Source organism: Rhea pennata, chromosome 12 (genome assembly GCF_028389875.1).
Source record: "Rhea pennata isolate bPtePen1 chromosome 12, bPtePen1.pri, whole genome shotgun sequence".
NCBI classification, from domain to species: Eukaryota; Metazoa; Chordata; class Aves; order Rheiformes; family Rheidae; genus Rhea; species Rhea pennata.
In genome coordinates this window covers 24,249,180-24,276,945 of record NC_084674.1, presented here as the reverse complement: position 1 = coordinate 24,276,945, position 27,766 = coordinate 24,249,180, and the positions used below count along the sequence as shown (strand labels likewise).

Genomic DNA, 27,766 nt, shown 5'->3' with positions numbered 1-27,766 from the left:
ACCTCATGTGAAGGAGTACTCTGGAATTTAAGAGTATGCTCTGAGTTGTTCATTGAAAACATTGTTTTGTTTTATTCTTTTGTTCTGGATATGAGATGTCTTCATGCAATGAAACACTGCCAGCATTTTAAATGTGGGGGGAAAAAAGCTGGTAAAAAACTCCCTGTCCTGAAGGGTTCAAATGTTGTTGGGTTGTGACATGGCTTGTCTTCCCACAGGTATGCGTATGTGTGTCCATATACATGTTATGCTACATCAGTAGTATACATTTAAGACCTCAGCTTAATAAGTTTTATGATATTCATCCACAGACTTTATATGTATAAATAGTCCCTATTATTTTTGGTAATTGAACCAAATGGAGTTTTGGGGAGAGGAAGTGGGAAACAAAAGTAGCAAAACGAAAGGTGTAGAGTTTCCAGCCCAGAGAAAGTGTGTGTCTTACAAATTCTGAGTACTGACAAGGGCCTTGGAGTGTGAAGTATTCTGTATTAAGAGGGGGTTTCTTGTCTTTAGGAACTAACTGACACTTTCTGGAAGCAAAAGGTATTGTAGGATGCACATTGGGAAGGGCGTCAACAGGATGGCTAAGAATGCTAACCAAGACTGTCGCCCTGGAAACTTGTTCTGATCTTCTATGGAGCAAAGCAAATCTGTAACATTGATAGGTGCTATGTTTTCTAAATGCATTTAGGTTTTGAAGTTCTGAAGAATGGGGCCCATCTTGCTGTATCAAATTAACTCCAAATTTTAATCCTGTTCGATGCAAAGGTTTTCCTTTTCTCCAGCTGAGGTCATATTTAGAGAGACTTTTCTTTGCTGTGCATCACTGTAATATTAAAAGCTTAGGAGACAGCTCTTCTGTATTTAGACTTTTAATGGCATAAACCAAATGGGAGGTAGAGCCATCTGCTGCCAAGTGTTCTAGTTAGATTCCCAGGGGCCAAACATCCGGTTTGGCAAGACAGCACAAACGCACGCGCGCGCGCACACACACACACACACACACTCGTCAGTAGCAAGAAGTTTATTAGTAGATACTTACAAACAGACCAACCCGATGATAATCTCGAGAAGGATCACCTCAATGCTTGTCCCGATCATCTGCATGATGAGAGAGAGAGTCGGCAGGCACAATCTTTTCGGGCATCCCTGAGGAGGCAGCGTGGCCCTCTGTTTTGTAGCAGCCTCTCCCTCCTTCGGAAAAGCTCCAGTATTTATGATTATTTGCGGTAGGCGGGAGTCCCGGCACCTGGGGCCAACAAGTGCGGGGAGTCTAGCCCAACTCCGCCCCGGTTGCATAACTAGGTCATGATACTGCGCACACATGCAGACTTATTTTGGGGGCCACATTTGACTTTGAAGAGTAATGAAATAGCGACCTCCAACTTCTGACCTTCATGTTGACTGCTTCTCATGGTGATTCTGTGGCTGGAAGCCACAAGATCTATATGTAACCAACCGCTATTCTTTCTCACAGATTTCCAAGACCTTGTTAGTTCCTTATTTGTATCCCGCTTAACACAGCGGTATTGTTCTAGGCACTAGAAAGTTAAAACACTAGACCATTCTCACCAAGTATCAGGTAGCACAGATACAAAAAGTTACAACACGGACCATTCCCATCAAGTATCACGTAGTAGGGATACACCAAGAGAAAGGAATGGTAAGCATCTGTGTAACTGTGCAAAATGAGACCTTGGAAAAGTAGGCATTCAGGTCACTTATTACTTGCAGAATGCATGCTCAGAAGATAACTGAGATGTACAAGTTTGTGGTCAGATTTCCCCCACCACTGTCACCATTTATTGCTTGTCAAGGGCTCTGGCTTCTTCAAGGAAAGCTGCTTTTCTGCATTCTTGGCACTTGACAGAGTGATGTCAGAATTGTAAACATACTTTGTTTCTGAAGGAGGTTAGTGCCAATAACTCTCTTCTCTGAAACTTGGTCCTTTCCTGAATTTTTTATTTACAAGATTCCCCAAAACATCAGCCTGAACTCTGCTAGTTCAGGATATGTCCCAGCATACACTGTGTAGCCTGCATATCATTTTCTTAGCACAGATGAGTAAGAAATCAGGTCGATCGTATAAAAATAGTACCTTCTTCACAGGTATTGCATGATAAAATGGGAATTTTCATGAAATACTGTTCATATCTGACCAGAAGTTGTCTGTCTGTCTTGTCAATATGCAGTAGCAAACTATCTGATTCTTGAAGTCACTGCTAGAACTTCTTGCTATTTTCTCTTCATGATACTCTGTTTACTAGTAGCCTTGTACATGCGTTACAGATGACTTCTTTCTTTCTGGTACTCATTTCAGTGAAAATATTGAGGAGTTGTCATTTGGTTGACCCATCTTGTAACTCGTGGTCTGTCTCAACTACTTCATCTTGATTTATCTTGATATATTCAGTTTGATTACAATATTTTAGTGATACTACATGTTGTACAATTACTGTAAGGTTTTATTAAGACATCTGTGATAAATATATACTTTTTAAGGACTTAATGCAATAAATAAGTGCCCTTTCATCTTTGAAACTAGTATTTCCTTTCCCTGGTCCCACATGTCCTGATTTAAGAGGACCTCTTCAGCAAAAGGGGTTAGATTGCATGGACACATCATTAGTTCCTGACTTTAAGTGCTTGACTTGGTACTTGACATCATGCTTTCAGAGTAGCGTTGTGTACAGACTTGTAATTGCAGTCTTTAATTGGCAAACTGGTAACAGTGTACATCAGTGCAATTAAGTATGAAGTTGTATATGTGAGAATAAAGAACTTAAGCCCTGTGTACATGCTGGACTCCTGTGGCAGTGTGATGCTGGTACTGGTTCAGTCTCCTGATTGTGATCTTCTGTAGCAACCAGTGTCTGAAAGTGAAAGCCAAATATGCACACTGCAAAAAAAAAATGCATGTTTCTTTTAAAAGGAAAGATGATTGATCGTTAGAACGGTTTACCTGTGGGTTGCTGCATTGGCTATTGCTGGCCATTATAAAACCATGATGGCAGATCTTTTCTAAAAGAGATATTTTAGCCCAAATGGGAGTTAACTTGGGAGACAATTGTGCTTAATCAGGAGGGCTAGATGAAGCCTTTCTTCACAGTTGTTTATTCCTGTACGGATAGAATGTTACTGTTGCTGCAGAAGGTGTTTATCTCTGTTAGACATGTAGCACCTTTCACCAAAGGAAAGCCACAGGAGCTTGGACTCTTCCAGTGTCTGTTCACAGAATGGTTGAGGTTGGAAGGGACCTCTCATGATCATCTTGTCCAGCCCCCCCTGCTGGAGGAGGCTCACCTAGAGCACACTAGACAGGATTGCATCCAGGTGGGCTTTGAATATCTCCAGAGAAGGAGACTCCACAACCTCTCTGGGCAGCTTGTGTCTGTGCTTTGTCACCCTCACAGTAAATTAAGTTTTTCTGTATATTCAGGTCAAAGTGCCTGTGGTTCAGTTTCTCCCTGTTGCCTCCAGTCCTTTTGCATGGGACAACTGAAAAGAGTCTGGCCCCATCCTCTTGACACCCTCCCTTCAGGTACTTATAGACATTGATAAGATCCCCCCTCAATCTTCGCTTCTCCAGGCTAAAGAGGCCCAGCTCTCGCAGCCATTCCTCGTAGGGCAGATGCTCCAGCCCTCTGATCATCTTTGTAGCCCTACGCTGGACTCTCTCCAGTAGCTCCATGTCTCTCTTGTACTGGGGGAGCCTAGAGCCGGACGCAGTACCATTGGCCTTCTTGGCCACAAGAGCACATTGCTGGTTCATAGTCAATTTGTTGTCCTCCAGCACTCCCAGGTCCTTCTCTGCAGAGCTACTTTCCAGCAGCTCAGCCCCCAGCTTGTACTGGTACCTAGGGTTATTTCTCCCTAGGTGCAGGACCCTGCACGTGCCCTTGTTGAACCTCAGGAGGTTCCTCTCCGCCCAGCTCTCCAGCCTGGCCAGGTCTCTCTGAATGGCAGCACAGCCCTCAGCTGTATCAGCCACTCCTCACAGCTTGCTATCATCAGCAAACTTGCTGAGGAGGCACTCTGTCCCTTCCTCCAGGTCATTGATGAAGAAGCTGAACAGCATGGGAGCCAGTACTGAGCCCTGGCTCCACTAGCCACAGGCCTCCAACTAGACTCCGTGCCACTGATGACAACCCTCTGAGCTCTGCCATTCTGGCAGTTCTCAAGCCACCTCACTGTCCACTCGTCTAACCCACGCTTCCTGAGCTTATCTAGGAGGATGTTGCGGGAGACAGTGTCGAAAGGCTTGCTGAAGTCAGGGTACACAACGTCCACTGCTCTCTCCTCACCTACCCAGCCAGTCATTCCTTCGTAGAAGGCTATCAGATTGGTTAAGCAGGATTTCCCCTTGGTGAATCCATGCTGGTTACTCCTGATCACCTTCTTATCCTCCATATGCTTGGAGATGACATACAGAATGTCACATCACCTTTCCAGGGATGGAGGTGAGGCTGACCGGCCTATAGTTGCCTGGGTCCTCCTCCTTGCCCTTTTGGAAGACTGGAGTGACACTGACTTTCTTCCAGTCCTCAGGCACCTCTCTAGTTCTCCACGATCTTTTAGAGATGATGGAGAATGGCCTGGCAACAACATCTGCCAGCTCCCTCTGCACTTGTGAGTGCATCCCCTTCGGGCCCATGAATCTGTGGATGTCAAGCTTGCCTAAAAATCTCTAACCCAATTCTCTGTGACCAAGGGAAAGTCTTCCTTTCTCTAGACTTTCTCCCTTGCCTCCACACTCAGGGATTCTTGAGGGCTACCCTTGACAGTGAAGACTGAAGCAAAGAAGACATTCAGTATTTCTGCCTTCTCTGTAGCCTTCGTCATTAGACCCCACCCCATTCAGTAGTGGGCCCATGTTTTCCCCAGTCCTCTTGCTGCTGATGTATTTGAAGAAGCCCTTCTTGTTGTCATTAACATCCCTTACCAGACTCAATTCCAAACAGGCCTTAGCCTTCCTTGTCACATCCCAGCATGCTCTGATAGTGTTCCTATATTTCTCCCAAATGGCCTGTCCCTTCCACATTCTGTGTACTTTCCTCTTCTGTCTGAGTTTGGCCAGGAGCTCCCTGCTCATTCATGCAGGTCTCCTGCCCCCTTTGCTGGACTTCTTTCTCCTTGGGATGCACCGCTCTTGAGCTTGGAGGAAGTGGTGCTTGAATACTAGCCAGCTCCCCTGGAGCCCCCTTTCTTCTAGGGCCCTAACCCATGGGATTCCTCCAAGTAATTCCCTGAAGAGTGCAAAGGTTGCTCTCCTGAGTTCTGGGGTTGTGATCCTAGCATCTCTCTGTAATTTGAATGTAATCATGGCCCTGCAGCTGCCCAGAGATCCCTAATTCTTCCTGTTCATTCCTTGTGCTGCGTGCACTGATGTACAGGTCTTATGTGTTACCTTATTGGCTTAGAGGGAGGAGGATGTATTTTTGTTCTGCATTAGTTGAAACTTGTACTCTTTTTCCAGTATGGTTTGAAGGCCTCCCTTCCCTTCCCCAGTTTCCAAAGTCCAGCAGCTGTCTGCCTAACAAATGCTGCTCAGCTCCTCTTGGGTTTTCCTCCAGCTTCGTTTTTAGATTCAGCACCCCGGGAAATCCTATGCCTAGATGAGGCTTCTGTGATCTGTTTCTTGCATTTCCTTGCAAGTGCTATTGGTTTGTTCTTGGGAAGGATTATGCATTTCACTTGGGTGTTCACAGCAGTATTCCTTATGTGCTGTGTTTCTAAACAGCTTAGTCGTTGTGCATCCAGCCTCATAATGCTGAGGATTGAGATACTTGCACTGCGTGAACATAGCAGTGTGTCTTAGCCCCGAGGAATGTAGTTATACAAGCTAGACTCCATAGCAAACCGCTTAGTGTCCAAACTGATTAAATTCTTGTTAATAATTTGTTAATAATATCCTATTTGAGTGGTTGTTTGTGTTTTAAGTAGAGGAGGGCTTCTTTTGTTACTTTTTACCCAGAAGAAATACTTTTTGGTCTTAATATTGGGGGGGGGGGTTTGCTTGCTTGTTTCAAGGTGATTTATGAGTAAACTTAAAACTTACTTCTCTTTCATTTGCTGCATTGAAGTTGCCTTCTTATTTTGCTTTATGGATGGAGATTTTGCTTTAAGCAAGAATTGCTGCTGCTACTTTCAATGCTCTTGCTACATTTTCTGTTCCAGACAAGTACTTGGAAATATGACCATGTAGATCAAAGCTTAAATTCTGGGTGAAGGAACTAACTTTAAAGTGGCAAGTCCTTGGAGTTTTGTGGGGGTTGGGAGAGGCTGAAAAAAGTAGTAGCACTGTTTCTACTTTTTCCTTTCTCCCAGATCAAGTACTGCAACTAGCAGAACCTTTACTACCTCTTCAAAATCATCAGCAAGTTCTTATTCCTCAGTGTCTGCCACTTCTGTCATTACTAATGGTGATAGCAGTAACTCCTATGGACTGAACAGCTCCCACCTGGGCAGGGGGTAAGAGCAGGAACGTTTCTTTGTATTCCTTGACCTTCTTGTGACTGCTATGCATCCTTGCCTGAATAGAAAAGGAGTAAAATAACTACTTCTGCTACCCTTGCATATGTGTTTAACCAGACTTATTTTTGAAGCAATCTTATTCTGTTCTTCCCTCCTCACTTGGAAATGCATGTTCCAGAGCTTACTAACTATTAGGGCATTGCCTGATTCTTACGGCATTGCCTAATTCTTTTTTTTTTCCTTCTTTTTGGGAAAGGGGTTTATAGGATTATAAACTTATATACTACATTATATCCTATATATTATATTATATCCTATGTAGGATAGGATTATATTCCTATCTCCATCTGTGTTAGCTGCCTTACCAGGTAGAGACAGTAATTCTCTCATTGGTCCTTACAAAATTCAATATGGATACTTAGAGTAGACTACTGCAGTAGTATAGTGTGCTGTGTACTTGTAGATACAGGAAATTATTGTGTTAGGAGGCATAAATTAAAAACAGATTGCATAGAGAATAACATTGACAGAGTTAGCAGGTATTTTTCACCCTCCTGGTATCCAATTTTAGCCAGTGTGGTGGAGCATAAACATGCAAGCTGGTGCATTTCGTTAAACAATTTTTTCAACTGGTATTTGATGCTGCTCTTAAACATTACTGAGACTGGGTAAACTTACTGCAGAGTACATTGTGTTGTCTTTCCTTCCAGAGGTTCTGGCTTTTCCTATAATTCTTACAACTGCAGGGACTCTGCTTCCCTGTCACAACCTGGACTTTGTGGACTCAGTAACCTTGGAAATACCTGCTTCATGAATTCTGCATTACAGGTAAAAATTGGAAAGAACCCTCTTCAGAATTAAATGCAAGAACAGTTGCACAGAAGAGAGATTCCAGTCTGTGAAAACAAAAGTGTGTATTAACATAGCTCAATGAAGAGACTGATATGGGAATGAAAAAAAAAAGATCATATTTTGTCTAGTTTAAGTACAGCATAATAATACTACAGAGCATAGTGTGAGAAACCATATTTGAAATACATGGATTTTGAAAAGGTTGTGGGGAAAGTCATAGTAAACAGATACCTAACCAGCATAAGATCCTGATAGTGTGCTCTGGCAAAAACAGGCTAACATAAAAGAGAACTTAATCTGTGTGTATAGCGTAAGTGAGATGAGCAGGCCACTGCACACAGTTCTGGAGGTCCTTGTTTAAAGAGTGTTGGTAACTTAGGAGTGCAGGTTTAGGGTGGTTTGGGGGATAGATTGTAAATGTTTTGCAGTGCTAATAATGCTTAGGTTAAATTGATATAGCAATCTTCCAGATTTTTTAGTTTATTAAAAAAAATGCAGAGGCTTGTTGCAGGAGATCGTTTGCAAAGGAACTCAAAACGTAAACTAACTTATTGTTAAGCCAACTTGACCTCAGTGTGGCACAAATGGTGTAAAAGGACTCCGGTCACCTTAGGATAGCTTCAAAACCCTGTTTCTAGAGCACTTCTTAAAGCAGCTATAATACTTTATGTGCGTAGTTTCCAGTATACCACAGTAAACTTGGACTCCCTCATCTTTTTTGGTTCATTCTCTATCGCTTTATTATCAGTTACATCGTGGCAACCTTAAACCATATTATGCTTTATTGACCTTCTCAGCTAAGAGTCAAAAATATTTTCATTTATTTTGATTATCAAAGTAACTTAATCCAAACATACTTCAGTCTTAATTTTGCACAGAAATTATTAATGTTAAGGACAAATTAGGGTTCCCTGTATTTACCATTAGATTTTAATTTCCTAGGCATTTGTCTTTTTAAATGCAAACTTCTTCCTTTTTTCCTTTTTTTTTTTTTTGTGCAAATTCTGGAAAACTTGTATGTAGGCAACAATTTCCCAGTGGGAGACTATGACTAAACGATTGCAGCATGTAAGCGCACGAATAGGGAGGTACTACAGGATTCTGTCACTTCCTTGGAGAAAGAGGTGATAGGAGTTCATGTCTGGGCCTTGAAACTGGAAGTCTCTGATGGGATAAAGTTCACAAGGCACATACCAAGAGGGTTAAAGTGGAGTAGGCTAAGAAAGGCAGGACTAGACTTTTCCTGACTTTCCAGATGCCATTTATAAACTTCCTGAAAGATCTACTGTAGCTACACACATGCTTCTAGCACTGTGTGGCTAATTGCTGCTAGTCCTGAAGCTTCAGGCCTTTATAAAGAGCTTGGATTTATTTATTTATTTTTATTCACTTTTTCATTTATTTTGCTTTTTTGAGTTTCCTCTTTTTCATTTCCCTGTTTTCTTTTCTTTTTTTTTTTTTTTTTATTTTCTTTTATTATGTCATGATTCTGTATGAACTTGTAGTTAAGCTGTGGAATTTCTTGCCACTAGAAGTTGTCCTCATTACAACAACATTATCTATGCCTTAGCCCAAAATGCAGATTGCTGGAGTAGATGGGGGGAATACTGCTTCCCTTCTCACACACTTAGGTACTTAAACTCTGCTGCTTAGTATCTGATAGGGGCTACTGTGAGAAATTAAGTTGAGTTAAGAAAAGACTGTAATCAAAGTTCTGTTTTTGTTTGTTTATTGAAGTGTACTTTTGCCTAAGCAAGGAAAGCAGCATCTATTGATGTATATTAATGAAAGTAGGGATAATATTAAAATGGGGTAAGATAAAAAGATGACACACAGGAAAGACTTGCTGATTTTCCTAGCAGCCTAGGCAGCATCTAAAGAATTGTTTTATAATCTCTTGATCTCTTATGTTTTTGTTCTTTTTTTCTGTTTTGTTTTTTTAAGATAACCATATTCTGAAAATGCAATTGTTGCCCAGAGTCCAAATAATTCTTTAAAAATGAACTCTGTAACTATATACTCAAACTCTATCCCAATAGATTAGTTAATAATCTACTATATGCTCTGATGTGGAAGTTGAGTTTGTTATTTCTTTGTCATACAGATTTATTATCCTGTGCAGTAAATTCAGTTCCCTTAATGCTCTTTCAGTGTCTAAGCAATACCCCGCCTCTGACTGACTATTTCCTGGAAGATAGATATGAAGCTGAAATAAATCAAGACAATCCTCTGGGGATGAGAGGAGAAATTGCAGAAGCCTATGCAGAGCTCATTAAACAGATTTGGTCTGGGAGACAGTCTCATGTGGCCCCACGTATTTTTAAAGTAAGTACTCTTATGTTCTAATGGCATAGTTTTGTGACGGAAAAAATACCAGAGAAAGCTATTATGTCTTTTAATAGACCTTGGTGCTTCAGTGTTGTGGCATGTTTTAAGTAAAAAATTTTCAGAGTACAGGGAGGAGCTTAGAACAAGTGACTGGGTAGTATCCTACTGTTCCTAAATACTGCATGCCTTATTTAGTAAATTACCTTTTAGGCTTTTTATATGCATCTGTACCTGAGGCCTGGTGGCAGATGGATCTAAATGATCTTTGCTATGACTAGGCAAGGTCAGATGAATTGTCATTTGCAGACTTTAATCAGTGAGAAAAGGTGTGCAAGCTACAGATTAAAATGGAATCATGAAGCAGAGAGGAAAGTGCATTTCCTTTTCTATCACATTATTTATTGGTTTGTGTTTTCTGTACTTCAATGTAAAGAGCTGCTTTTAGCTGGAATATTGGGATATAGCAGTTGTATTCAAATCCCTAGAAAAAATTTAACTACACTTTTTGTTTTAAATATAATAAAGATGTGCCAATGCAGAAGATCATAACTAAAGCATCTGAGGAACATTAAAATTTTTTGTTTCTGTAAAATGAGGAAGAAAACTTAACAAATATATGAAATAAGCAATGAGTATCCTGCAGCTGCTGCTAAGGTTTTACATGATGTGGTCTTGAAGTTGAGAGTATGTATTTCTCAGACTTCTGGAGCCAAGGTCTTATGGACTGCAAAAATCCATCCTCTTTAGGGTCATAGGTAGCTCTGAAGCAACAGTATGTCCCTTAACTTCTGTGACCTGGGTTTGGTGATGCATCGTATGTCGCTGCTTAAATCATTCTGTACACTTCTGTTCAGAGGAAGTATTTGAAGCAGTAGCGGGCGTTGGTAAAAATGTTTTAGTATGGGAATAAGTGTAACTTCTCATTTCTAAGAACAGTACTGCTTGTGTTGTTTTTCTAACAGTTGTTGCTGATCAGTGACAGCATTAATTTTCTCTAATAAAACAGCCTTCCAGTTTGGGTTCACTTGCAGTCCTCTTCCTGAGTAGTTAAAATATACAAAGCATAGCTCCAGAAAGCTGTTGGACTCTTCATGTTAGTGGAAAAATTAGTGATGGGATCACTTGGACTGACAAGTCCCTTTAATTTTTGATTTTCCTATGGGATCCTTTCTATTACTTTTCAGAAGCAGGAATGTTTTGAATGGCACTGTTGCAAGATGGCACTCATTGCATGAAGTACGTAAGCTGCATTTGGATGTGCTGTTGCTATCACAACTCAGACAAATGTTACATTTATTAGGTTCACATTCCTATTTTTAGAATAGCTGAGGGCTGCTGAAACTGGGTTTTCAATCTTAGTTTTAATCCCAATGCAGAAGATACTTACGAACTATCACAAACATTTTCAGTCTTGCAGCCCACCTACTCCAAGATTCTATCTTTTAGCAAGTCTGCACTGTGGTAACTGCAGACTTCTGAAAGCGCAAAGCTAGAAGTACAAAATGCATCAGTTTGGTGGGTTTCTGTGTGTTCGTTGTTTTCCGGTACCTAAACTAATATTCATAATTTGGATATTGAGCATCACAGCGCTAAATGGATTCTTCCCTCTCAACACTTAAAAAAAGAAAAATATTTGGGAGAACTATCCTGACACCCTTACTGTGTTAGTGACCACATCAGTGGGTCCACTACTAACATAGAGTAACATAGTATCGATCTCTGCAAAAGCCAGGATATGATTGTTTTCTTTATGCCATTGTCTTTTACACATAGCTAATATCTACCTCCCCTTACTGTTGCATCATGTTTTAGACACAGGTTGGCCGTTTTGCTCCTCAGTTTTCAGGATATCAGCAGCAAGATTCCCAGGAGCTCTTGGCTTTTCTTCTAGATGGCTTACATGAAGATTTGAATAGAGTGAAGAAGAAGCCCTACTTGGAGCTGAAGGATGCCAATGGCAGACCTGATGTGGTATGGTGCTTTTACTTGAGAGTAGTGCAACCACTACTTCTGAGGGAGTATAATTGGGTTTTGTTGACACTTCCTGCCCTAGCGCTCCCCATGGGCCACACAAACATCCCCCTTGCAAGACAGTGCACCTGGGAGGGGAGAACACTGTCACACTTTGTGGCCCATCTAGTTTTTCATGACACCTTGCAACATACAGCTGTTGTAGAGCTGCATTACAACAGCAGAGCATCTCTCTCTTGTACTGGCATGCAGGAAGATGTGCTATGATAAAAGTTGCCTAATAGAGTTCTACACTGGGAAGAAGGGAAGTTCATCCTGTGACATAATTATACAGTTTTGATCTACTGACAGATACAGAGTCCAGAGTAAATATGTTGGGAAGGGGGGGAGATTTAGCAGCCTCTAAAGCCAAATGCAATAATTGTTCTGAAGTGTGCGTAACTAGTTGTTTTTCCTCGTAACTGGAAATAACTTTGTGGTTTTGTCTTTTCATGCATGATACAACACATGCAACTACAACACAAGTAGCATATTAATCTTTTCTCTGAGAAACTGCTGAGCATGTGGGGTGGAGAGGATCTTTGTCCAGCATGCCTTCATTTTATTCAGATACTTCCCTTTCCCATTAATATGAAATGCACACATTTATGCCCTGCATCTGTATCACTGTTGGAGCTAATAACTCTGTTCTTATCTTAACATCCTTGTTAATGACACTACCACTGTAGTGTGTTTTTGTATATATGGCATTTACATATTTATTTATAAATATGTGTGTATGCATGATATTGTACTGTAAATTAAAAATATTGTATTAATTAGAGCTTTTAAGCACATTAAATAGATAAATATCAGTTTGTAGATGTTCTTAGATGAGTATAAGGCATCTAAAATCGTATTATGGAAGTCCTCAGGGGCTTGGATTTGGCTCCTTTTATACTCTTTCTCTGAGACATGGACCGTATTATTTCAAGAGGATAAAACACTTTTATTTTTCTCAGAAGCTGTAAATGCAATTATTTTCTGAAAAAGGCAGCAGAAGTCTATTCCTTCTAGAAGAGAATGAAGCATATCTTCTTAGCAACCTTCTGCTCCAAAGGATGGCACACAAGCCAGTCGCTGTCCACTGCTCTGTTCACGTTTCTGACACTGCTTGTACCAAGGAATATTTGACCAAGTGATTTTGCCAAAATTCATCTAATACGTCTGACTTGATACAAAGCTGTAGTTTCACTGGGAACTCAATTTGCCTTAGGCTGAACACACTGTGGTAGACCACTTTTCTGTGAAATTTTTCTGTGTCACTCAGTATCAACTTTGAGTTTTCTGTGGTCCCTGTTCTTGCCATACTACTGAATTTTGTTTGTGAGAACAAGTTTTCTTTTTTTTTCCTTCTTATAGGTGGTGGCAAAAGAGGCCTGGGAGAATCATAGACTGAGAAATGACTCTATCATTGTGGATATTTTTCATGGCCTTTTCAAATCTACTCTTGTTTGTCCTAAATGCGCTAAAATTTCTGTGACCTTTGACCCCTTCTGTTATTTAACCCTTCCGTTGCCCTTGAGAAGAGACCGTTTCATGGAAGTTACTCTAGTATATGCAAACCCGCAGCGCAGACCTGTCCAGGTGAGGCATGCCTGGAACATGAATCTCAGAGTCATCTGAGGCTCTTTCTCTTAGGTCTGTTTTAAAATTGAGACTTTCCAGTCATCTAAATAGCATTGATTGCTTGTGGGAGGAAGAGGGGAATATTTTTAATGTATAAACTTGGAATTGGGCATATAAAATCAAGTGGCGTTGAAAAATCTCGATCTGTGAGACTAGGACCATGGATGAACTGAAGGTGACTTATCTGTTCCCACAATGAGTTTTCTTGTATGACATACGGCTCCATGAAAACAGTAATGTGTTTGCATAGCCGTGTTTACAGCTGGTGCCTTGGGAAATGTCAAGGTGAAACTTCTTAAAATGGGTAAGACCTTTCAACATCAAAAAGAAATGATAAAAGAGAGAATATCTTTATCAAAAACTAAAAAGTGACTTTGACTTTTAAAGCCAGCTCATTGCCAAGGTAGACTGTTTGTTTTTTTTGTTTGTTTGTTTTTTCCAAATAGGCCTGTGGTTAGGCAGTGCATACTTAAAATAACCTTGTGCTTGCCATATGTGTTAAGAAAAACAGATGATCTGGGAGGCCCAAGATAATGACTAGATCCCCTAATGGCAGATGAGCATTTACCAAAGCAAAAGCAAAGTGATTTTGAAGGAATTAACTGGCTATACTTGGATGCACTGTTCATTTAAATGAAATGCCTTGCAAAAAAAATTGCAGATAATAAAATAAAAAGAGGAATGAAAATTTATTGTGAATTTACTGTATAACTGTGAAATCAAGAATATCTGCATTTGTTCTTGTCACTCATACTTTAAAAAGGAAAAAGATAAAAAAGGGATTCATTCAGAAAACAAGCAAGATTTACCAGTAGAATAGAGATTGAAAGGATATCTTCTTTTGAAGATTAAATGAACTTTCAGTAACTGGAGCTCTTGTAGATGAGTTGGCCACATGCATGTTCTACCTTGTACCCTCATTCCCCTTAAAATCAATTATTTGCATTTTTTGATCTCCAGATTGAGAAGAAGCCAGAGGCAATCGCTACGTTCCACCTCTGGTGTGTAACACAGGGGAATGGGCTATCCGTCCTGTGGTTGTACTAAGAGAAATGGGCTTAAAGTTTCTGATGGCCATGGTGCAGTATGCAGATGCATAGTAAAACTGAAAAGATCCCAGTGAATATTGATAAATAACTCCTTCCTGGTCAAGGGAAATGTGTGGGTTCCACATAATTTCTCTGAGTATGTGCTGATTTGCAACCACTACAGTGCCTTTGAATCCTTCTTTAAAATATATGATACCAATTCCTCAATGAAAAAAGGATTCTAGGATAAATTAAATTGTAGTACTTGCATTTTGGTTCTGATTTTTGCAGCCATGCACACTCTTGCTTGCAGAACATCTCAGCCATGTTAAAAGCTCACAGATCTCTCTTCCGAAAAGCATATAATTTATTGGAAGGGAGGAATTGGTGGACTTCAGATGTTCAGTATCTGAGGTAGAGCATTCCCACCTATTTCACAAGATCTTGCTGCTTTAATGAAAATGTTTTTGGCTGTGCCCTTTTGCTTTTTGTAGTTTAATATAATACAGCATGTATCATATTTTGGATGAGCTTTTTAGAGTTTTTTCAGTACAGAGGGTGTGTCCAGAATAGAATTCTTTGACTACACCTCCAGTCCTATGACAGTATGCAGAAGGATCCGTCCTGGTTTGCTGTCCACAAGCATTTTTCTGCCTGCCTGTCATGACTTTTACCTTGAGTTCCAGAGGCACCAGGAGAGAATGGTTCTAGCACTTTTTTTTGAAACATAAGACCGTAGGTTTATGTACTGAGCACACTTTCTTCTCCTCTCCTCTCCTCTCTCCTCTCCTTCTTCCGTTTGGTCAGATATCCAGACCAAAGCTGAATTCCAGCTTTTTAGGGCTCTTTCCTTCCACCCTATAGCCTCTTCTTTAAGGTAGAGCCAAGATCTAGAGTGAAGTGTGGCTATGAGCTTAACTTCTGTAGCATGCCTGTAAATTCAGGGTTTCCGTTTGCTCATTTTCTGCCTAGCTTGGGTTTATTTGGCCTGCTGTAAGCATGATTTTATTTTTGTTTCTAGTACCGGGTTGTGGTGCCAATGATGGGGGCCATCTCAGACCTGTGTGAATCACTCTCGAAACTATCTGGGGTTCCTGCAGAAAATGTAAGGTTAAACACAACATAGTAACTGTGATAAATATATGTTATTTATGAAGCATTTTGGTTGGGCTTTTAGATGGATGATATGCAGAAAATAATGGAATAGTGTCAAAACCATGAGTTTGAGTGCTGCTCTTTGTAAAATGAAAAGTTGCATGAAACAATCTGTGTTCATTTTGACACTTCTGTTGGAATAAGTAAGTTTAAGAGAAGAGGCAGAAAGTCAGCTCCCCTGACATTAAGTATGGTTTCTTAGTAACGAGAGATGCCGAAGGTGTATTTTGGGCCCATCTCTTTGTGGGACATCCTTTAAGAACAAAGGAATTGGGTGAGCTTTGGGGTGCTTTTAGGGTGACAGTGTAGCACTCCAGTTTTGGTCTCGTTCAGTTGTGAGTGTTCTGTGCCAAAACTGGAGTCTTAATTTGCTTTGGTCTTAATTCTGTTGCCATGCTGATTATGGAATCTGTGCTCTTTCCATCAGACTGACTTGCAGGTATTGGGAATTTCATCTGCACAGTACCTCTGTAAAATCAGCCTATTGTTTGCCTTGTTTTTTTGATCCATTGTAATGAATACAGCTAATCAGCTACTGGTTACTATTGCAGAGAACATCATTGCTCTGTTAGATGTGCTGAAAATTCTGCAAAAGAAGGAATAAGAACTAACTGAATTTAAGTACTTTGCGTAAGCTACTTGAACTCTTACTATAATCTCTTTGCAAATATCATTTGCTGTTCTAGATGGTGGTGACAGACGTGCATAATCATCGATTCCACAAAATCTTCCAAGTGGATGAAGGTTTAAATCATATTATACCAAAAGACGACATTTTTGTGTGAGTAAAGTGGGAAGATGCCTTGGTATGAAGAATGCTACAGAATGCTTGCTTTGGTTTCAGTGTGTAAAACTTGAATCTTTTTTTCCTCCAAATATAAGCCTTCCTGTAGACACTTTCCAATCCAGCTCCTATTATTTAGCGTTATGCCTCTAAGTAGACCCCTAGTCTGGTAGTCCAGAGGCGATTTACATATGTGTGTGCCCATAATAATGCAGCACATTTCCTAGCAGCAGATCAGTGCGTGCAATGTTTGGTAGGTGTTTTCCTAACAAAAAGGAAGTCATGGCCTCTGATGATATAAACTTGAACTTTTTGCCCTGTATTCTCAAATACACTTGCAGAAGGTTATTAACTGAAGGTTGTAATCTCTGTCTAGATTGCAGTTGCACTTTTACTGACACTTCTAGACAAGCTCAGACTGACTTTTCTTATGCTGCAAATGAGCCAAAAGCCTTGGAGCTGGTTATTAGCATAACACGAAGTCTAAGTTATTACACTCTGCCTCTTGTAACGTCCGACCTGGTTCGTATAGCACCAAGCTAACTGTGACTGTGTGATCTTTTTTGTTAGACTTTTCAGTGACACTTCTGCTGTTTGCATCTAATTGTGAAGGACTGAATAGACCTGCCTCAGTGGTTCCTAGAGACTTTAAGTTAAGAATTTGGTTGTGCTTGATGTATGAGATGACTTGAGTCACCTGCGAAATCTGGAGGAAAAGTATTGTTCCTCTATTGCAGCTGAAAAGCTGAAGTACTGCACAGAAAATGACATTGACTTTGGGGATAAGCAATTGGACCTGGAACTTGGGAGGTCAAATCCAGACCTTCAGAAGTCCAGTCTTTCTCTTTTTCTGTGAGAACATTCCAGCATCAGTAAGTTATTTCTATAGAATTGTGCCAATGTGAAGTTCTGCACAGGCACGCTCTTGTGCCAAGTGTACCTTCCACACAGCAGGATGCTGTGTCACGTTGCTTAGCACTTTCTGTCATGCCAGCTACGGTGACCTCGTAGCTGAGATGTAGCATCTTGAGTTTTCTTGAAGTTCTTGTCGTATCAGTTGTTTTCTTCAATTGCAGGTAAGGGTGTGGCCAGGTAGGATGCTTTGGATGGGCATTTGGCTTCTGCGAAGACCATTTTGTCAGAGTATTTTAAAGTCATCATAAGCAAGTCTGTCTTCAAAGCTAGTAAATGTAGAGAAGAAAGAAACATGACATTCAGGTGGCCTTTCCTTAAATGCAGCTTGCAAACATGGCACATACTCCTGGCTCCTCCTCTCACAGTAGGGAGTCCTTCCTGTAACACAATAATTACAAAAACATTTCGCTGTAGCTGGAATTTTTCCATGGAAAACTCTTTAACAGCTATGTCTGGAGTAGCCCTGCTCCTGGAGGGGAAAAGAAGTATTAACTGAGCAGTGGTTCCATGTATATACTTTTTTGTTGCAGTCACCATTTCCTTTTCTGTGCTTGCCCAACTGTACATGAGGTGATGTTGTGAATCGTATCACTGAACTGATTTGGGTTAAAAGTAACCCTACAAGTAAGAGGGATAGGTAGCAGGAAGAAATCTTGCTAATCCTGTTTTCCACGTAAGCCCCTCTTAAGATGAAACGAGCACTGTGAAGGCAAGAGCAAGCAGCCAGGCCCTCAGGCTGGAGCCGCAGGGAAGTTGTGCATAGAAATTCCTTTAAGGATGGTGTTGCCAAGAAAATGCTATGCAAAGTTGTATTTTCATATTCTAACTTATAGCTAAAAGCCAACATTCTTATGTTAAGAAGAGAGTCTTGTCTCAGAAACATGGCAGAGAAACACTTGTTGATAAGGAGCAAAGCTCTTTAAGGGCAGGTGCATAGTTATTTTTATCACAGACGATCTGGTTTTTGGACTGTGTAACAAGTGGTATTAGTAATGTGAGGTTTCTTAATAGATGAAAATAGTGGAATTTAAGGTCTTGTGTTTGCTGAGATTGGTGTGAAAGGAGAGATTGACAATACATCGGTTTAGCCTTAAGATCATTGCAAAGGAAAAAATATGGGGGAAAAAGTGGGTTTTAAAGTAATTTCTGAAGTGCAGTTTGAATAATTCGTTGGTTCTTTTTATCCTTTTGCTGCTCCTTGCTTGTAGAGTCTGAGCTGAGTGGGCTGTGAGAACATAGTGGTGCTAGCAGAAATTTTGAACCTCCTTTGAAAAAATAAAGGACTCAGTTGAAATTAAGAATAACTCTCTTGATTTGTTGTTCTTTGCCTTCAGCATGTTCTTACTGTTGTCAGTTTGAGAATGTGCACTCTTTTTAATGCTCTGTGTATTTCTAGTATTTTTTTCTGTAATAAGAAATAACGTTTTTCTTTAGTTTTCCTTTGCGGTGTGTATTTTTAACCTTTCCTCATATTTAGGAATCTCTGGAGCTCTGTGTGAATTAAAACTCTTAGTCAAGCTGAATCTGTCTTATGCAAGTTTTTCTAGCTTTGCAAATCTTTAAGTCTATAAGATTTATCCAAGTTGTTTTTTGGAGAGATAATTTTGTCTGTTTGGCTGTAGTATATCAGTGCTAAAACACTGCTGCATGCATAACAGAGTAATATCAACCTTTTTATTCTCTCACTTCAAAGGTTGTTTTCCATTGAGAATTGACTTGTAGCTGGGAGGTGCATCTCTGCTTTCTCCTTCTTGTACAAAGGATATTTTTAATGCTGGCTAGAGGTAGCAGGGACTCCCTTGTCCCATCCCTGGTGGTAGCAGCTGTTACACTAGCCGTTGTACACTTTAGTCAGTGGGATTTCTCTCAAGTAGTCTTGCTTGCTTTTTTTAATCGGAAGCAAATGCAGCTCTAACTTGCACCTTCCACAGCTGCTCTCCCTAGGGCCTGAATTCAGGCACTGAAATGCACATTTATTTCTTGGGCCTCTTCTCTAAAGCAGGGCAGTGAGGAGCAACTCTGTCCTTTCCCCTTGGATTCCTTGTTTAAGTTGTTCTTTCCAACCTAACTGGTTTCATAGAATCATAGAATCGGTAAGCTTGGAAGGGACCTCTGGAGGTCCTCTAGTCCAACCCCCCCCTGCTCAAGCAGGGTCACCTACAGCATGTTAGACAGGGTTGCATCCAGGTGGGCCTTGAATATCTCCAGAGAAGGAGACTCCACAACCTCTCTGGGCAACCTGTTCCAGTGCTCTGTCACTCTCACAGGGAAGAAATTTCCCCTCATGTTCAGGCAGAACTTCCTGTGGTTCACTTTGTGCCCACTGCCTCTTGTCCTATCACATGGGACAACTGAAAAGAGTTTCTCCCCGTCCCCTTGACACCCTCCCTTCAGATACTTATACACATTGATAAATTCCTCAGATTTCCTGTTTATTATGTTTGAAATGTGAAAACACAACTTGTGCGTATCTTAAGCACTAGGTGAGTAACCTAAAGTGTTCAGTCTTGCATCTGACTTGTGTTGATATAACTCTGGAGCTGGAAAATAAACTGGATCAGGATATAAATTGGCATTTAAATAATAATTTTCATGTTCAGTGTGGTCTGCCACATTGCCTCATGCATGGTTGTACTGGTGTAACTGGGGGAGTGGCTCAGAAATGGAGGCAGGGGCTGCTTGAAAGGCATTGCTGAAAAAAAAAAGAAAGTGCTCTTCAAGATGTAGCATGAGTGTTACCTTTCTGGCAGAAGTTAATAGCAATTGTAACATGTCAGATTGAGGCTTATTTTTGTGAGGTGTTGCCAAAGAAAGTGGCAATCTTGCAATCTTGTGCCTAGATCTCCCAGGTGCTTCTGCTAACTTCAAGGGTTTATGATACCCCAACAACTTAATTCACCTTGTAAAGTTGTATGCAAATAATCTTGCCATTTGCTAAAGAGAGGAATCAAAAATATTTCCAAATAGTGTCTTTCAGCATCTTCTGCATTTAAAGAACAAACTCGCATCCATTTTAGTTTCAACTAGAAGTCTGTAGTTGAAATTGTGTTTAGTGGAGAAATAATTCAGTTTCTCTAAAGTCACTGAAGAAGATTGAAGCACCTACTGAAAGGTATTTTTTTTACTTTGGGTTTGAATAAAGGCTCATCCTTTGGAGAAGTAAGGAAAAAGGAGCATAGCTCTGTAAACCTCTGTATATTCTACAATGTTTAACTTGAGAGAGATCTTCTCTTCTAGACTGATGTAGCTGAGTAGTGTATCCCTAGTTAAACTGTGGCATCCATCACTTTCTGTTTCTGAAAGAAAACTACCTTTATTACCTATATTAATAAATGAGTGGAGCTACTGTCTAGGAAAAAGTATTCCTGTTTAATGGTTTACATCTCCAGTAGTTTCACCTGAAATTCACAGTTTTAAACCCCGTACTTTTCCACAAATCATGCTAACCTACCAAATGTTTCATATCATTATATTTTATGTTTGATATTGCCACAAAACAAACTTCTAAAAAAAAACTTTCTAGTGTTCAGTTGAGCTGAGAAGATAGGAATTGATTCAAGGAAGAAACTTGCTGTTTACTGTGTTCTGAAAAAAAATTTCCCTACATTTCTTTGGGTGATCTAATTCATGTGATGAGACTAAAACATTTCAGTTTCTGTATCTGTGTAGTAGAAAAGATGGATTTGTAATATTACTTTTATCTGTGTTACAAATCAGATGGGAAATTTACATCCTTTGGGGATATCGTGCCCGTAGGGCAGCAAATCTCAGCAAGAGATAAGTCAACTATTGACTGGAGAAGTAACCAGGAGAAAAATATTCATGGTGTCTTTTGCAGGGTGTGTTCTTAGGTAGTGAGTGTTAACCTAGAAGTAGTTCTAGAGGTGTTTAAAGTTGATGCGTGAAATGCAACTCATGATATGACTGTTGCAGACTGTTAGCTCACTGTTTGTGCTAAATAAGATATGTCTTTATCAATTTAAAATCCTGTGTTTAAATTAACATGAGATGTCTAGCTATCATCAGTCTAAATTACTCATTAGGACTCTTTCCTAGATCATGCTTTGCTAATCTCTGCAACTTTTAGTCCCTTTTATATACTAACCACTGTTATTACTTCACAGCAATGTCCAGTGGCAGACCTCCTGGTTTTCAAATCGTAATGCCTATGTCTCATTACTATTTTTGAAGTAATTGAAGTTAGATCAACAGTACTTGTTTTACTGGCTAGAAGACAAAGCACAAATCAGTGAGCAATTCAGAATATACTTTAATCAGTATAACACGCTCAGAAATGAGCTTCTCAAGTGTATTTTCCCCAAACTTATAGTTAAAAATCGCAAGCAGTTGAACTCGTCCTCATGATTTTTTTTTTGTTTATTTTTTTGCTTGCTTCTCCCGCGCTATGCCCCCTGAAGATTTATGCTGCTGGGTCTTTGAGTTTGGGTGTCTTCACAGGTCCCTTTGTTTTTTCTTGAACTCTGCACAAGGGAAGTTGTGAGAGAAGCTGCAATGAAGAGCCACAGCTCTCATGCCAGAGTTCAGATTGTCTTTTTGATTGCATAATAGTTGCCTCATCGCGAAAGCGATGCCCCCTTCACTGGCAGAACCAAAACAAGGTTGTGTTATTAATCCTTGCTAGTGTCTGAGAAGGTGAAGAGCAAGTGTGTAGCGCCTGGGGGAGCTTCAAGGCCCTGAAGCTCTTGCTTTCTTGGGCTGCTACTCTCAGAGTGGGTACGTTTTGCTCTTTGCTCGCTCTCTCTCCCTCCAAAGTAGATTCCCCTTAGAGTCCAGTGGATCTTCAGTATATGATTCTTAATAGGTTTCATTTGTTCCCAGTGGGGTTGATTAAGAGCTGGAGCACAGCTGGGAGATGAGCAGTGGGGCACGCTTACCCACTTTTGGAACTGGAGACTGCTTTGATCAAATTGCTTTTTTTTACAAATATTTTTCCTGGCCTTGAAACCAAGGCTATTGTCTACAAGTTAGATGATTGTCTTCTGCAACTGAAATCAGTTGTTGAAATCTCTCTGAAGTTTCAAAGCCTTTTGATGACTTAACCTGGCAGCTTGTCTTTCATACCTCTCTCAGCCTTGCATTAAGGTGGATCAGGACTAAAGAGTTTTAACATAAGTGATCGGTCTCTTACAGTCTTTATCCAGGTTTGTTTTGTTGAAAGCAGTAGCCAGATGTGGGTTTGCTTATGAGAAGAATATCCCTTTGGGTTCAACAGACTTCTGTTTTAAAGCATTGTGCACTTGTCAACCAGCAAAACAGGTCTCCATTGCAAATTCAAGGAGGAATCGAATACTGCAGAAGGTTTGTGCCCCACTAGCAGCATGGTTAAAAAAAAAAATAAGTACTTCAGCTGGAATTTGTTGTGTTACTTTTGACACCAGTGTCTGCCAAGCTTCATGTTTGAATTTAGATCCCAGCATTAGTTGATTGCTGAGCAGGATCTTATTTTTTTCTGCAAAATGCTTTATTTCGAAGTGTTGCTAAACAAGAAAGCCCACGACACAGAATAGGAGTAAATTACCTGGAGTGCACTTTATTGTTTCACTTATAGCTGTTTGACAAAGGGTCTGCAGGCACAGACACTTTAGTCTAGATTATACTGTTGAGATAATGGAAGCTTGCTGTTCATGAAAAGTGCAGCATGGGGGAAATTTAAAATATTGCACATATATTTTTTTTCTTTTTAAGTGATTTCAGCAGCTTGAAAAGCTGCATTTTTCTGTTTTCAGTGGAGAGATATCAGATTTATTTATGCTAACCTTCTTATCAGGGCATCTGGAACAGAGACATGCATTGTGAATTATCCTAATAAAGTGATGGGAGATCCTGAATGTTTGGGTGAGAAGGGCAAAAGCCCCTTGGACTTGATTTGGAATTTAAGCTAAATGGACAGTAACAAACAAATTTTTGCACTGGATTGTAAGATATGTTTTCTGCTTCAGTAAATCTTTCTGCCTCACTAATTCTTATGGTATTACCTGATGTGCTCTCTGCTAGTAAAGCCTCTAAAAGCGGACAAAAATGTGAATGTTTATTGGGCTTCTTGGTTTTTAAGTGATTTAATTCTCATGTGCATCCCAAAAGGAATCTAACCGATTTTGCACAACAGAACAAAACTATGCACTTTTTTTTTCAGATCACCTGTAATGGGAGGAGAGTTTGGGACTGCAGTTCTCCAAGCCCCTTTTTCATAGGGCTTTCCACTCGTCTCTTTTTCCTCATGATAGGCTTGGAAATACAGTGTAGTACTGATGCAAGATTTGTTAATAATTAACATCAAGGAAGAGGCAGTAAAATATTGAAATAAAGGGCTCTGATATAAGACTTGCAGTAAGGTTGCTGGCATGACGTGCAGGGGCAGCGCAGCCAGGGGGCGATGGGAATAGCCCACTTCTCACAGCATTGTAAATTTTTCTCTAGAGGCATGTTGTTTCTGTGAAAGGACAGAGAAATCTGTGGCATATGATCACAAAGTCACTTACATAAAGGTGGTCTGCAAATCAATTTGACAAAATTACTTCAGTGTTTGTGCTGAATGCTCTCATTCTCCAGGCTAAGCAGAGACCGGCATTCAGCACATAACCAAAAGCTTACTATTTCTTTTCCTTAGGTTCCATGAAGTCCAGCCCCACTAGGACCTCCGGCTCCCGCTCCAATGCAACACCCCAGCATACACCATGCTGGTGATATCACATCACCCAGGGATCCTGCTGGAGCTTGGAGCCGGCCTACAAGGGGTCAGGTAAGTACGATTTGCAAAAACAAACTCCGCTGTCCAGTGCTGCAAGGATATCTTTTTTTAAAATTTCTTCTTAGTTCTTAAAGGCCTAAGAAGAAAAACATCTTGATTATATACTGATACCCCTGTTTTCTTAGCCTGGCTAATGGGGGCATGTTATATTACACGTATTGCTCATGTTGATGAAAATTTGACAAATTGATTTGCAGGTCACCTTTAACTTATAAAGATGTGTATATTTGAATAAAATATTTAGCTTGTCATATGAACCAAGTTTTCTACCTACTTTTACAACATGCTGTGTTTTGTGGTTAGAAGAGTTTATGGTCTTGAAAACCATGACTGGCTGCAGAAATAGCAGGTTTGGTAATGTGACAGGCTACAAGAATTACTGTGCTGTGTTGGATAGATCAGCAAACCAGCTAGTCCAGTAGTTTTATATGAAGTGTTTGCGATGTGTGACATCCTATAGTAGGCTGATCTGGAAAACTTGTCCTCACTTCTCCAAACTGGGATTTACGTATTTGAAATGAGGGTTTGTATCCCTTCCGAAATGAATTTATCCTTCTTAACCTTCAGAAAAAGACTTGCTTGTAGAAATCCCTTACCCTTTTCAGTTTTCCTCCTTTCTAGGACTCTCACAAAATCCTGTGACAGATTTCTACAGGGCAAACTGCCCACTGTCTGAAGAAAATACTCGGTGTTACATTTTCAGTTTCCTGTCTCCTAATTCACTTGATTGTGTTTGTTCTGGTAGTAGGACTATAAGGAGTGTGGCCATTTCCTTGAAGAAATCTGACTGCACAGCACTCTCGCCCAATTTTTTCCAGGCCTCCATTCATTCTTATTGCCAACTTCTGACTCCACTGTAGTTTGATAGTTGCATTTCTGAGTTAGTGCGTAGTAGTAATCTTGTTCAGATGTATCTGTGTTGCTAGCTTCTGCAGTACTTTTTCTCCTCCCATCGTTTTCTGTTGTCTTACAAAATACACTTGTTTTCTTGAGTGTTGTTGCTTACTGACCTGTGACCTATGTAGTCTTTCCCAGCTTGATTTTCTGTATATGTCTCAGCACACTGGAGGGAGTAGTTGAACAACATATATGTGTTAGCTTGGCGCTTATCTCAGAGTATTCTCTGCATTCAGTGTCCTTTCACATAAGTCTGCTGTGTCTTTCTATGGTTCTGCTAATAGCATTCTAGGAAGCTTAATTAACTTCTTCCCTTGCTAATTTAACAACTTCATTGCTCACTGCCTCCTTTCTGAATAAGAACAACAGACCTGAAACCTCCATGGTGCTGTTTTGTCAGGATGAATACTGATCAGGTCATACCCTGTTTAAAATTTCTTAGCAGTTTTCGGGCTTTTCAAAGTTGACATGATTTATAAGGGCAACTGGCCAATGTCTGACAGTATGGTAGCAGATGAGCTGACTCTAAGCAACATGCTTTCAAAAGTCAGTCTGGTGTAGCATCATCTTTATTTTCTGTTACTTTAATTAAGTTATAAGGTACAGAAGTACAGTTTATTGTCCAGTAATTCCTAATATTAGTTCTACAGACTTCCTTAAACTATAACAGGATTTTTATCTTAGAATTTTTTTAGAAGGGCTGTTGCTGAAGAGATTCAGAAAATGACAGATACTGTTTTAAGTGTCTGCTTTTATCATTGCTTTATAAAAGCTCTTCTGAGAAGTCCAGTCTCTAGCTGGAGTGGGTAGAGGTGCATATATGTAGTTTTGTTTATGTTCCATTGAGAAGCTTTGGAAATGCTTTTTTGCAGAATATTTTAGGGTTACAGCATGCTCGTGTACCAGGGTTATTTGTGATGAATGACACTTGCATAAGGGTAATACTTTCTCTATCCCATCTGTTCCGTCGCACAGAGAATGTCTTTACTCTCATGCAGATCCCAGCCAGAGTATAAATGGGGGCTGCTTTAGCCTCTCCTCTTAGAGCAATGTAGGTGGTGTAATAGGCAGTCACGAGGATGTGGAGGGATGTGTGCATCTTGGGCATGTCACATACGGTTTGATTTTGTGGCAGTCAAGTCTAAGGGTCTCACAGGACCTGGAGTTAATTAGAGATGATATTTGGTGACTCAGGATGGTCTTTTATTTGAATTTTACTAAATAAAATAATTCAACTTCTTGTGGTGCTATTTCTCAGGAACCTTTAGAAGGTACAAACTGAGTTCAGTGCTGTTGTGTAGCTTTGGAGCATTGGTATTACAGAAAACCTCAACAGTAGTTTGTATTGGGCTCTTCTATGCTCACTCTGAACCTCATTGGGTTGGGATGAGACTCTCTGGAAGGATATTTTGCTTCATGTACTCCACTGTCATGGCTGGACTCAATGCAGGCCTCGGCCTGGGATCCCTTTTTTGTTCAATTAGGGTGGAGTGGAACCACAGCTCTTAAATTTGTTCCCCTTACTGCTCAGCAGGGGCATGCTAAGCACAGGAACAAAAGTCTGCCTCCTGACTCTTGAGAGGGGAGGTGGCTTTAGTGATGAAAGAGCTATTGAGAGTTGGCATATTCAGAGGTGAGGTTGAGATCTTGGTAGTTATGTGTAAGGACATTTTACTTGCATGAAAACTTATTAAACATTTTGATTTTAAGGTAAGTCTGGAGCATGTGGCTTGCCAAAATTTAAAGGGCCATGTGACTTGGCATCCCTGAAAGCAAGTTCTTTTGTAGTGAATAGTCCTAAGTACATACTGCAAGTGAACAAGCCAATAGCATTGGACCAGATGGTTTCTTTTGGCTCTCATATCTGCAAATATCTGATACGATGTTTCACCCAATAGCACAAGCTGTGCCTTAGGCACCAGATTTATTTTGACCATCCATTTGACTGCTCTGTAGAGTTGTTTGTTTTCTTCCAAAATGTTTCTTGCATGTTACTGTCCTTGAATTTTCTGTGAAACGGATGTTTCTAAACTGTTGGTTTTCCAAAGCATTGATTAATCAGTGATGTGAGCCCCAGGCATAGACTGTACAAGAGACTGGGGGAATGCAAGACATGAGGAATTGACAGGGTTCTTCTTCCAGAAGGAACAAACACTGGGAAATTTAGAAGTCTCTTAGATATTTTTACTGACATCTTGTTCTGGTTGAAGCGATAGCTAGTTGTCAGGGTAATGTTTTATGACAGTAAAATGAGTGTAAAATCCCTTTTGCCCTTCTTGGGGGAACCCTACCTTGGAGTAAGTTTTGTTGGACTGAGTTAATGTTGCTTCTGCCTGCTGTGCTTTGGTAATAGAAATAACCATTCCTCTGTCTTTAAAATAGATATGAAGTATGCAAGCCAAGTGAAGATGGCTCAGAATATGTTACTCTCTCCATTTACTTTCGGGAAAAGACAGTGAGGCAATCCAGCAATACTTCAGGAACCATACTCTTTGGTCAGCCACTATTAATATCTGTGCTGAAAGACAAGCTCACTCTGGATCACTTGTACGGTGTGGTTTTGGAACAGATCAGGTAAGTCATGTCTGTAACTGAATCTTGTGCAAAGTTCTGGTGTTCACTCAGCCAATTACACTGTAATAGGATGATTCAAAGCCTTGGGTGCTGGGCTCTGTAAAAGCAGGCTGTAAGATACTGTTAGTGAGGGCGGTCATGGGGGAAGTTACCTATTTGGTATTGCAAAACATATCAAGAGCAGAACTCGGACTGTATTTTCTGGGCTTTCAGACTAAGATTCAGTCCAGTGGGGCCACCACAACTTGATAATTTTGCACGTTCCATCTGCTGCCAGTCAAATTTGGTACAAACAGCGAAACAACGTAGTCTTATTGAATTGCCCTTGTCTGCTGATTCGTTCTGAGA

At 40.3% G+C, this 27,766-nt stretch overlaps 1 protein-coding gene across 7 annotated transcripts in view; it reads left to right on the top strand.

The window, feature by feature from the left end:
- Positions 1 to 27,766, top strand: part of USP4 (ubiquitin specific peptidase 4) — a 49,764-nt gene that overhangs the window by 13,647 nt on the left and 8,351 nt on the right. For 4 of the 7 annotated variants that reach the window (XR_009959700.1, XM_062585828.1, XM_062585831.1 and 1 more), the window contains 8 exons: positions 6,331 to 6,474; positions 7,188 to 7,305; positions 9,481 to 9,654; positions 11,470 to 11,628; positions 13,030 to 13,254; positions 15,346 to 15,429; positions 16,166 to 16,260; positions 27,227 to 27,418. Coding sequence is in view for 5 of the 7 variants with exons in the window: in XM_062585828.1 (XP_062441812.1) it covers positions 6,331 to 6,474; positions 7,188 to 7,305; positions 9,481 to 9,654; positions 11,470 to 11,628; positions 13,030 to 13,254; positions 15,346 to 15,429; positions 16,166 to 16,260; positions 27,227 to 27,418 (1,191 nt within the window). In the remaining 2 variants the exon portion in view is untranslated. Of the gene's footprint in view, positions 1 to 6,330; positions 6,475 to 7,187; positions 7,306 to 9,480; positions 9,655 to 11,469; positions 11,629 to 13,029; positions 13,255 to 15,345; positions 15,430 to 16,165; positions 16,261 to 16,833; positions 17,136 to 23,806; positions 23,920 to 27,226; positions 27,419 to 27,766 lie in introns of those variants that run through there. The other 3 variants (XR_009959701.1, XM_062585833.1, XM_062585829.1) reach the window with 3 other exon arrangements.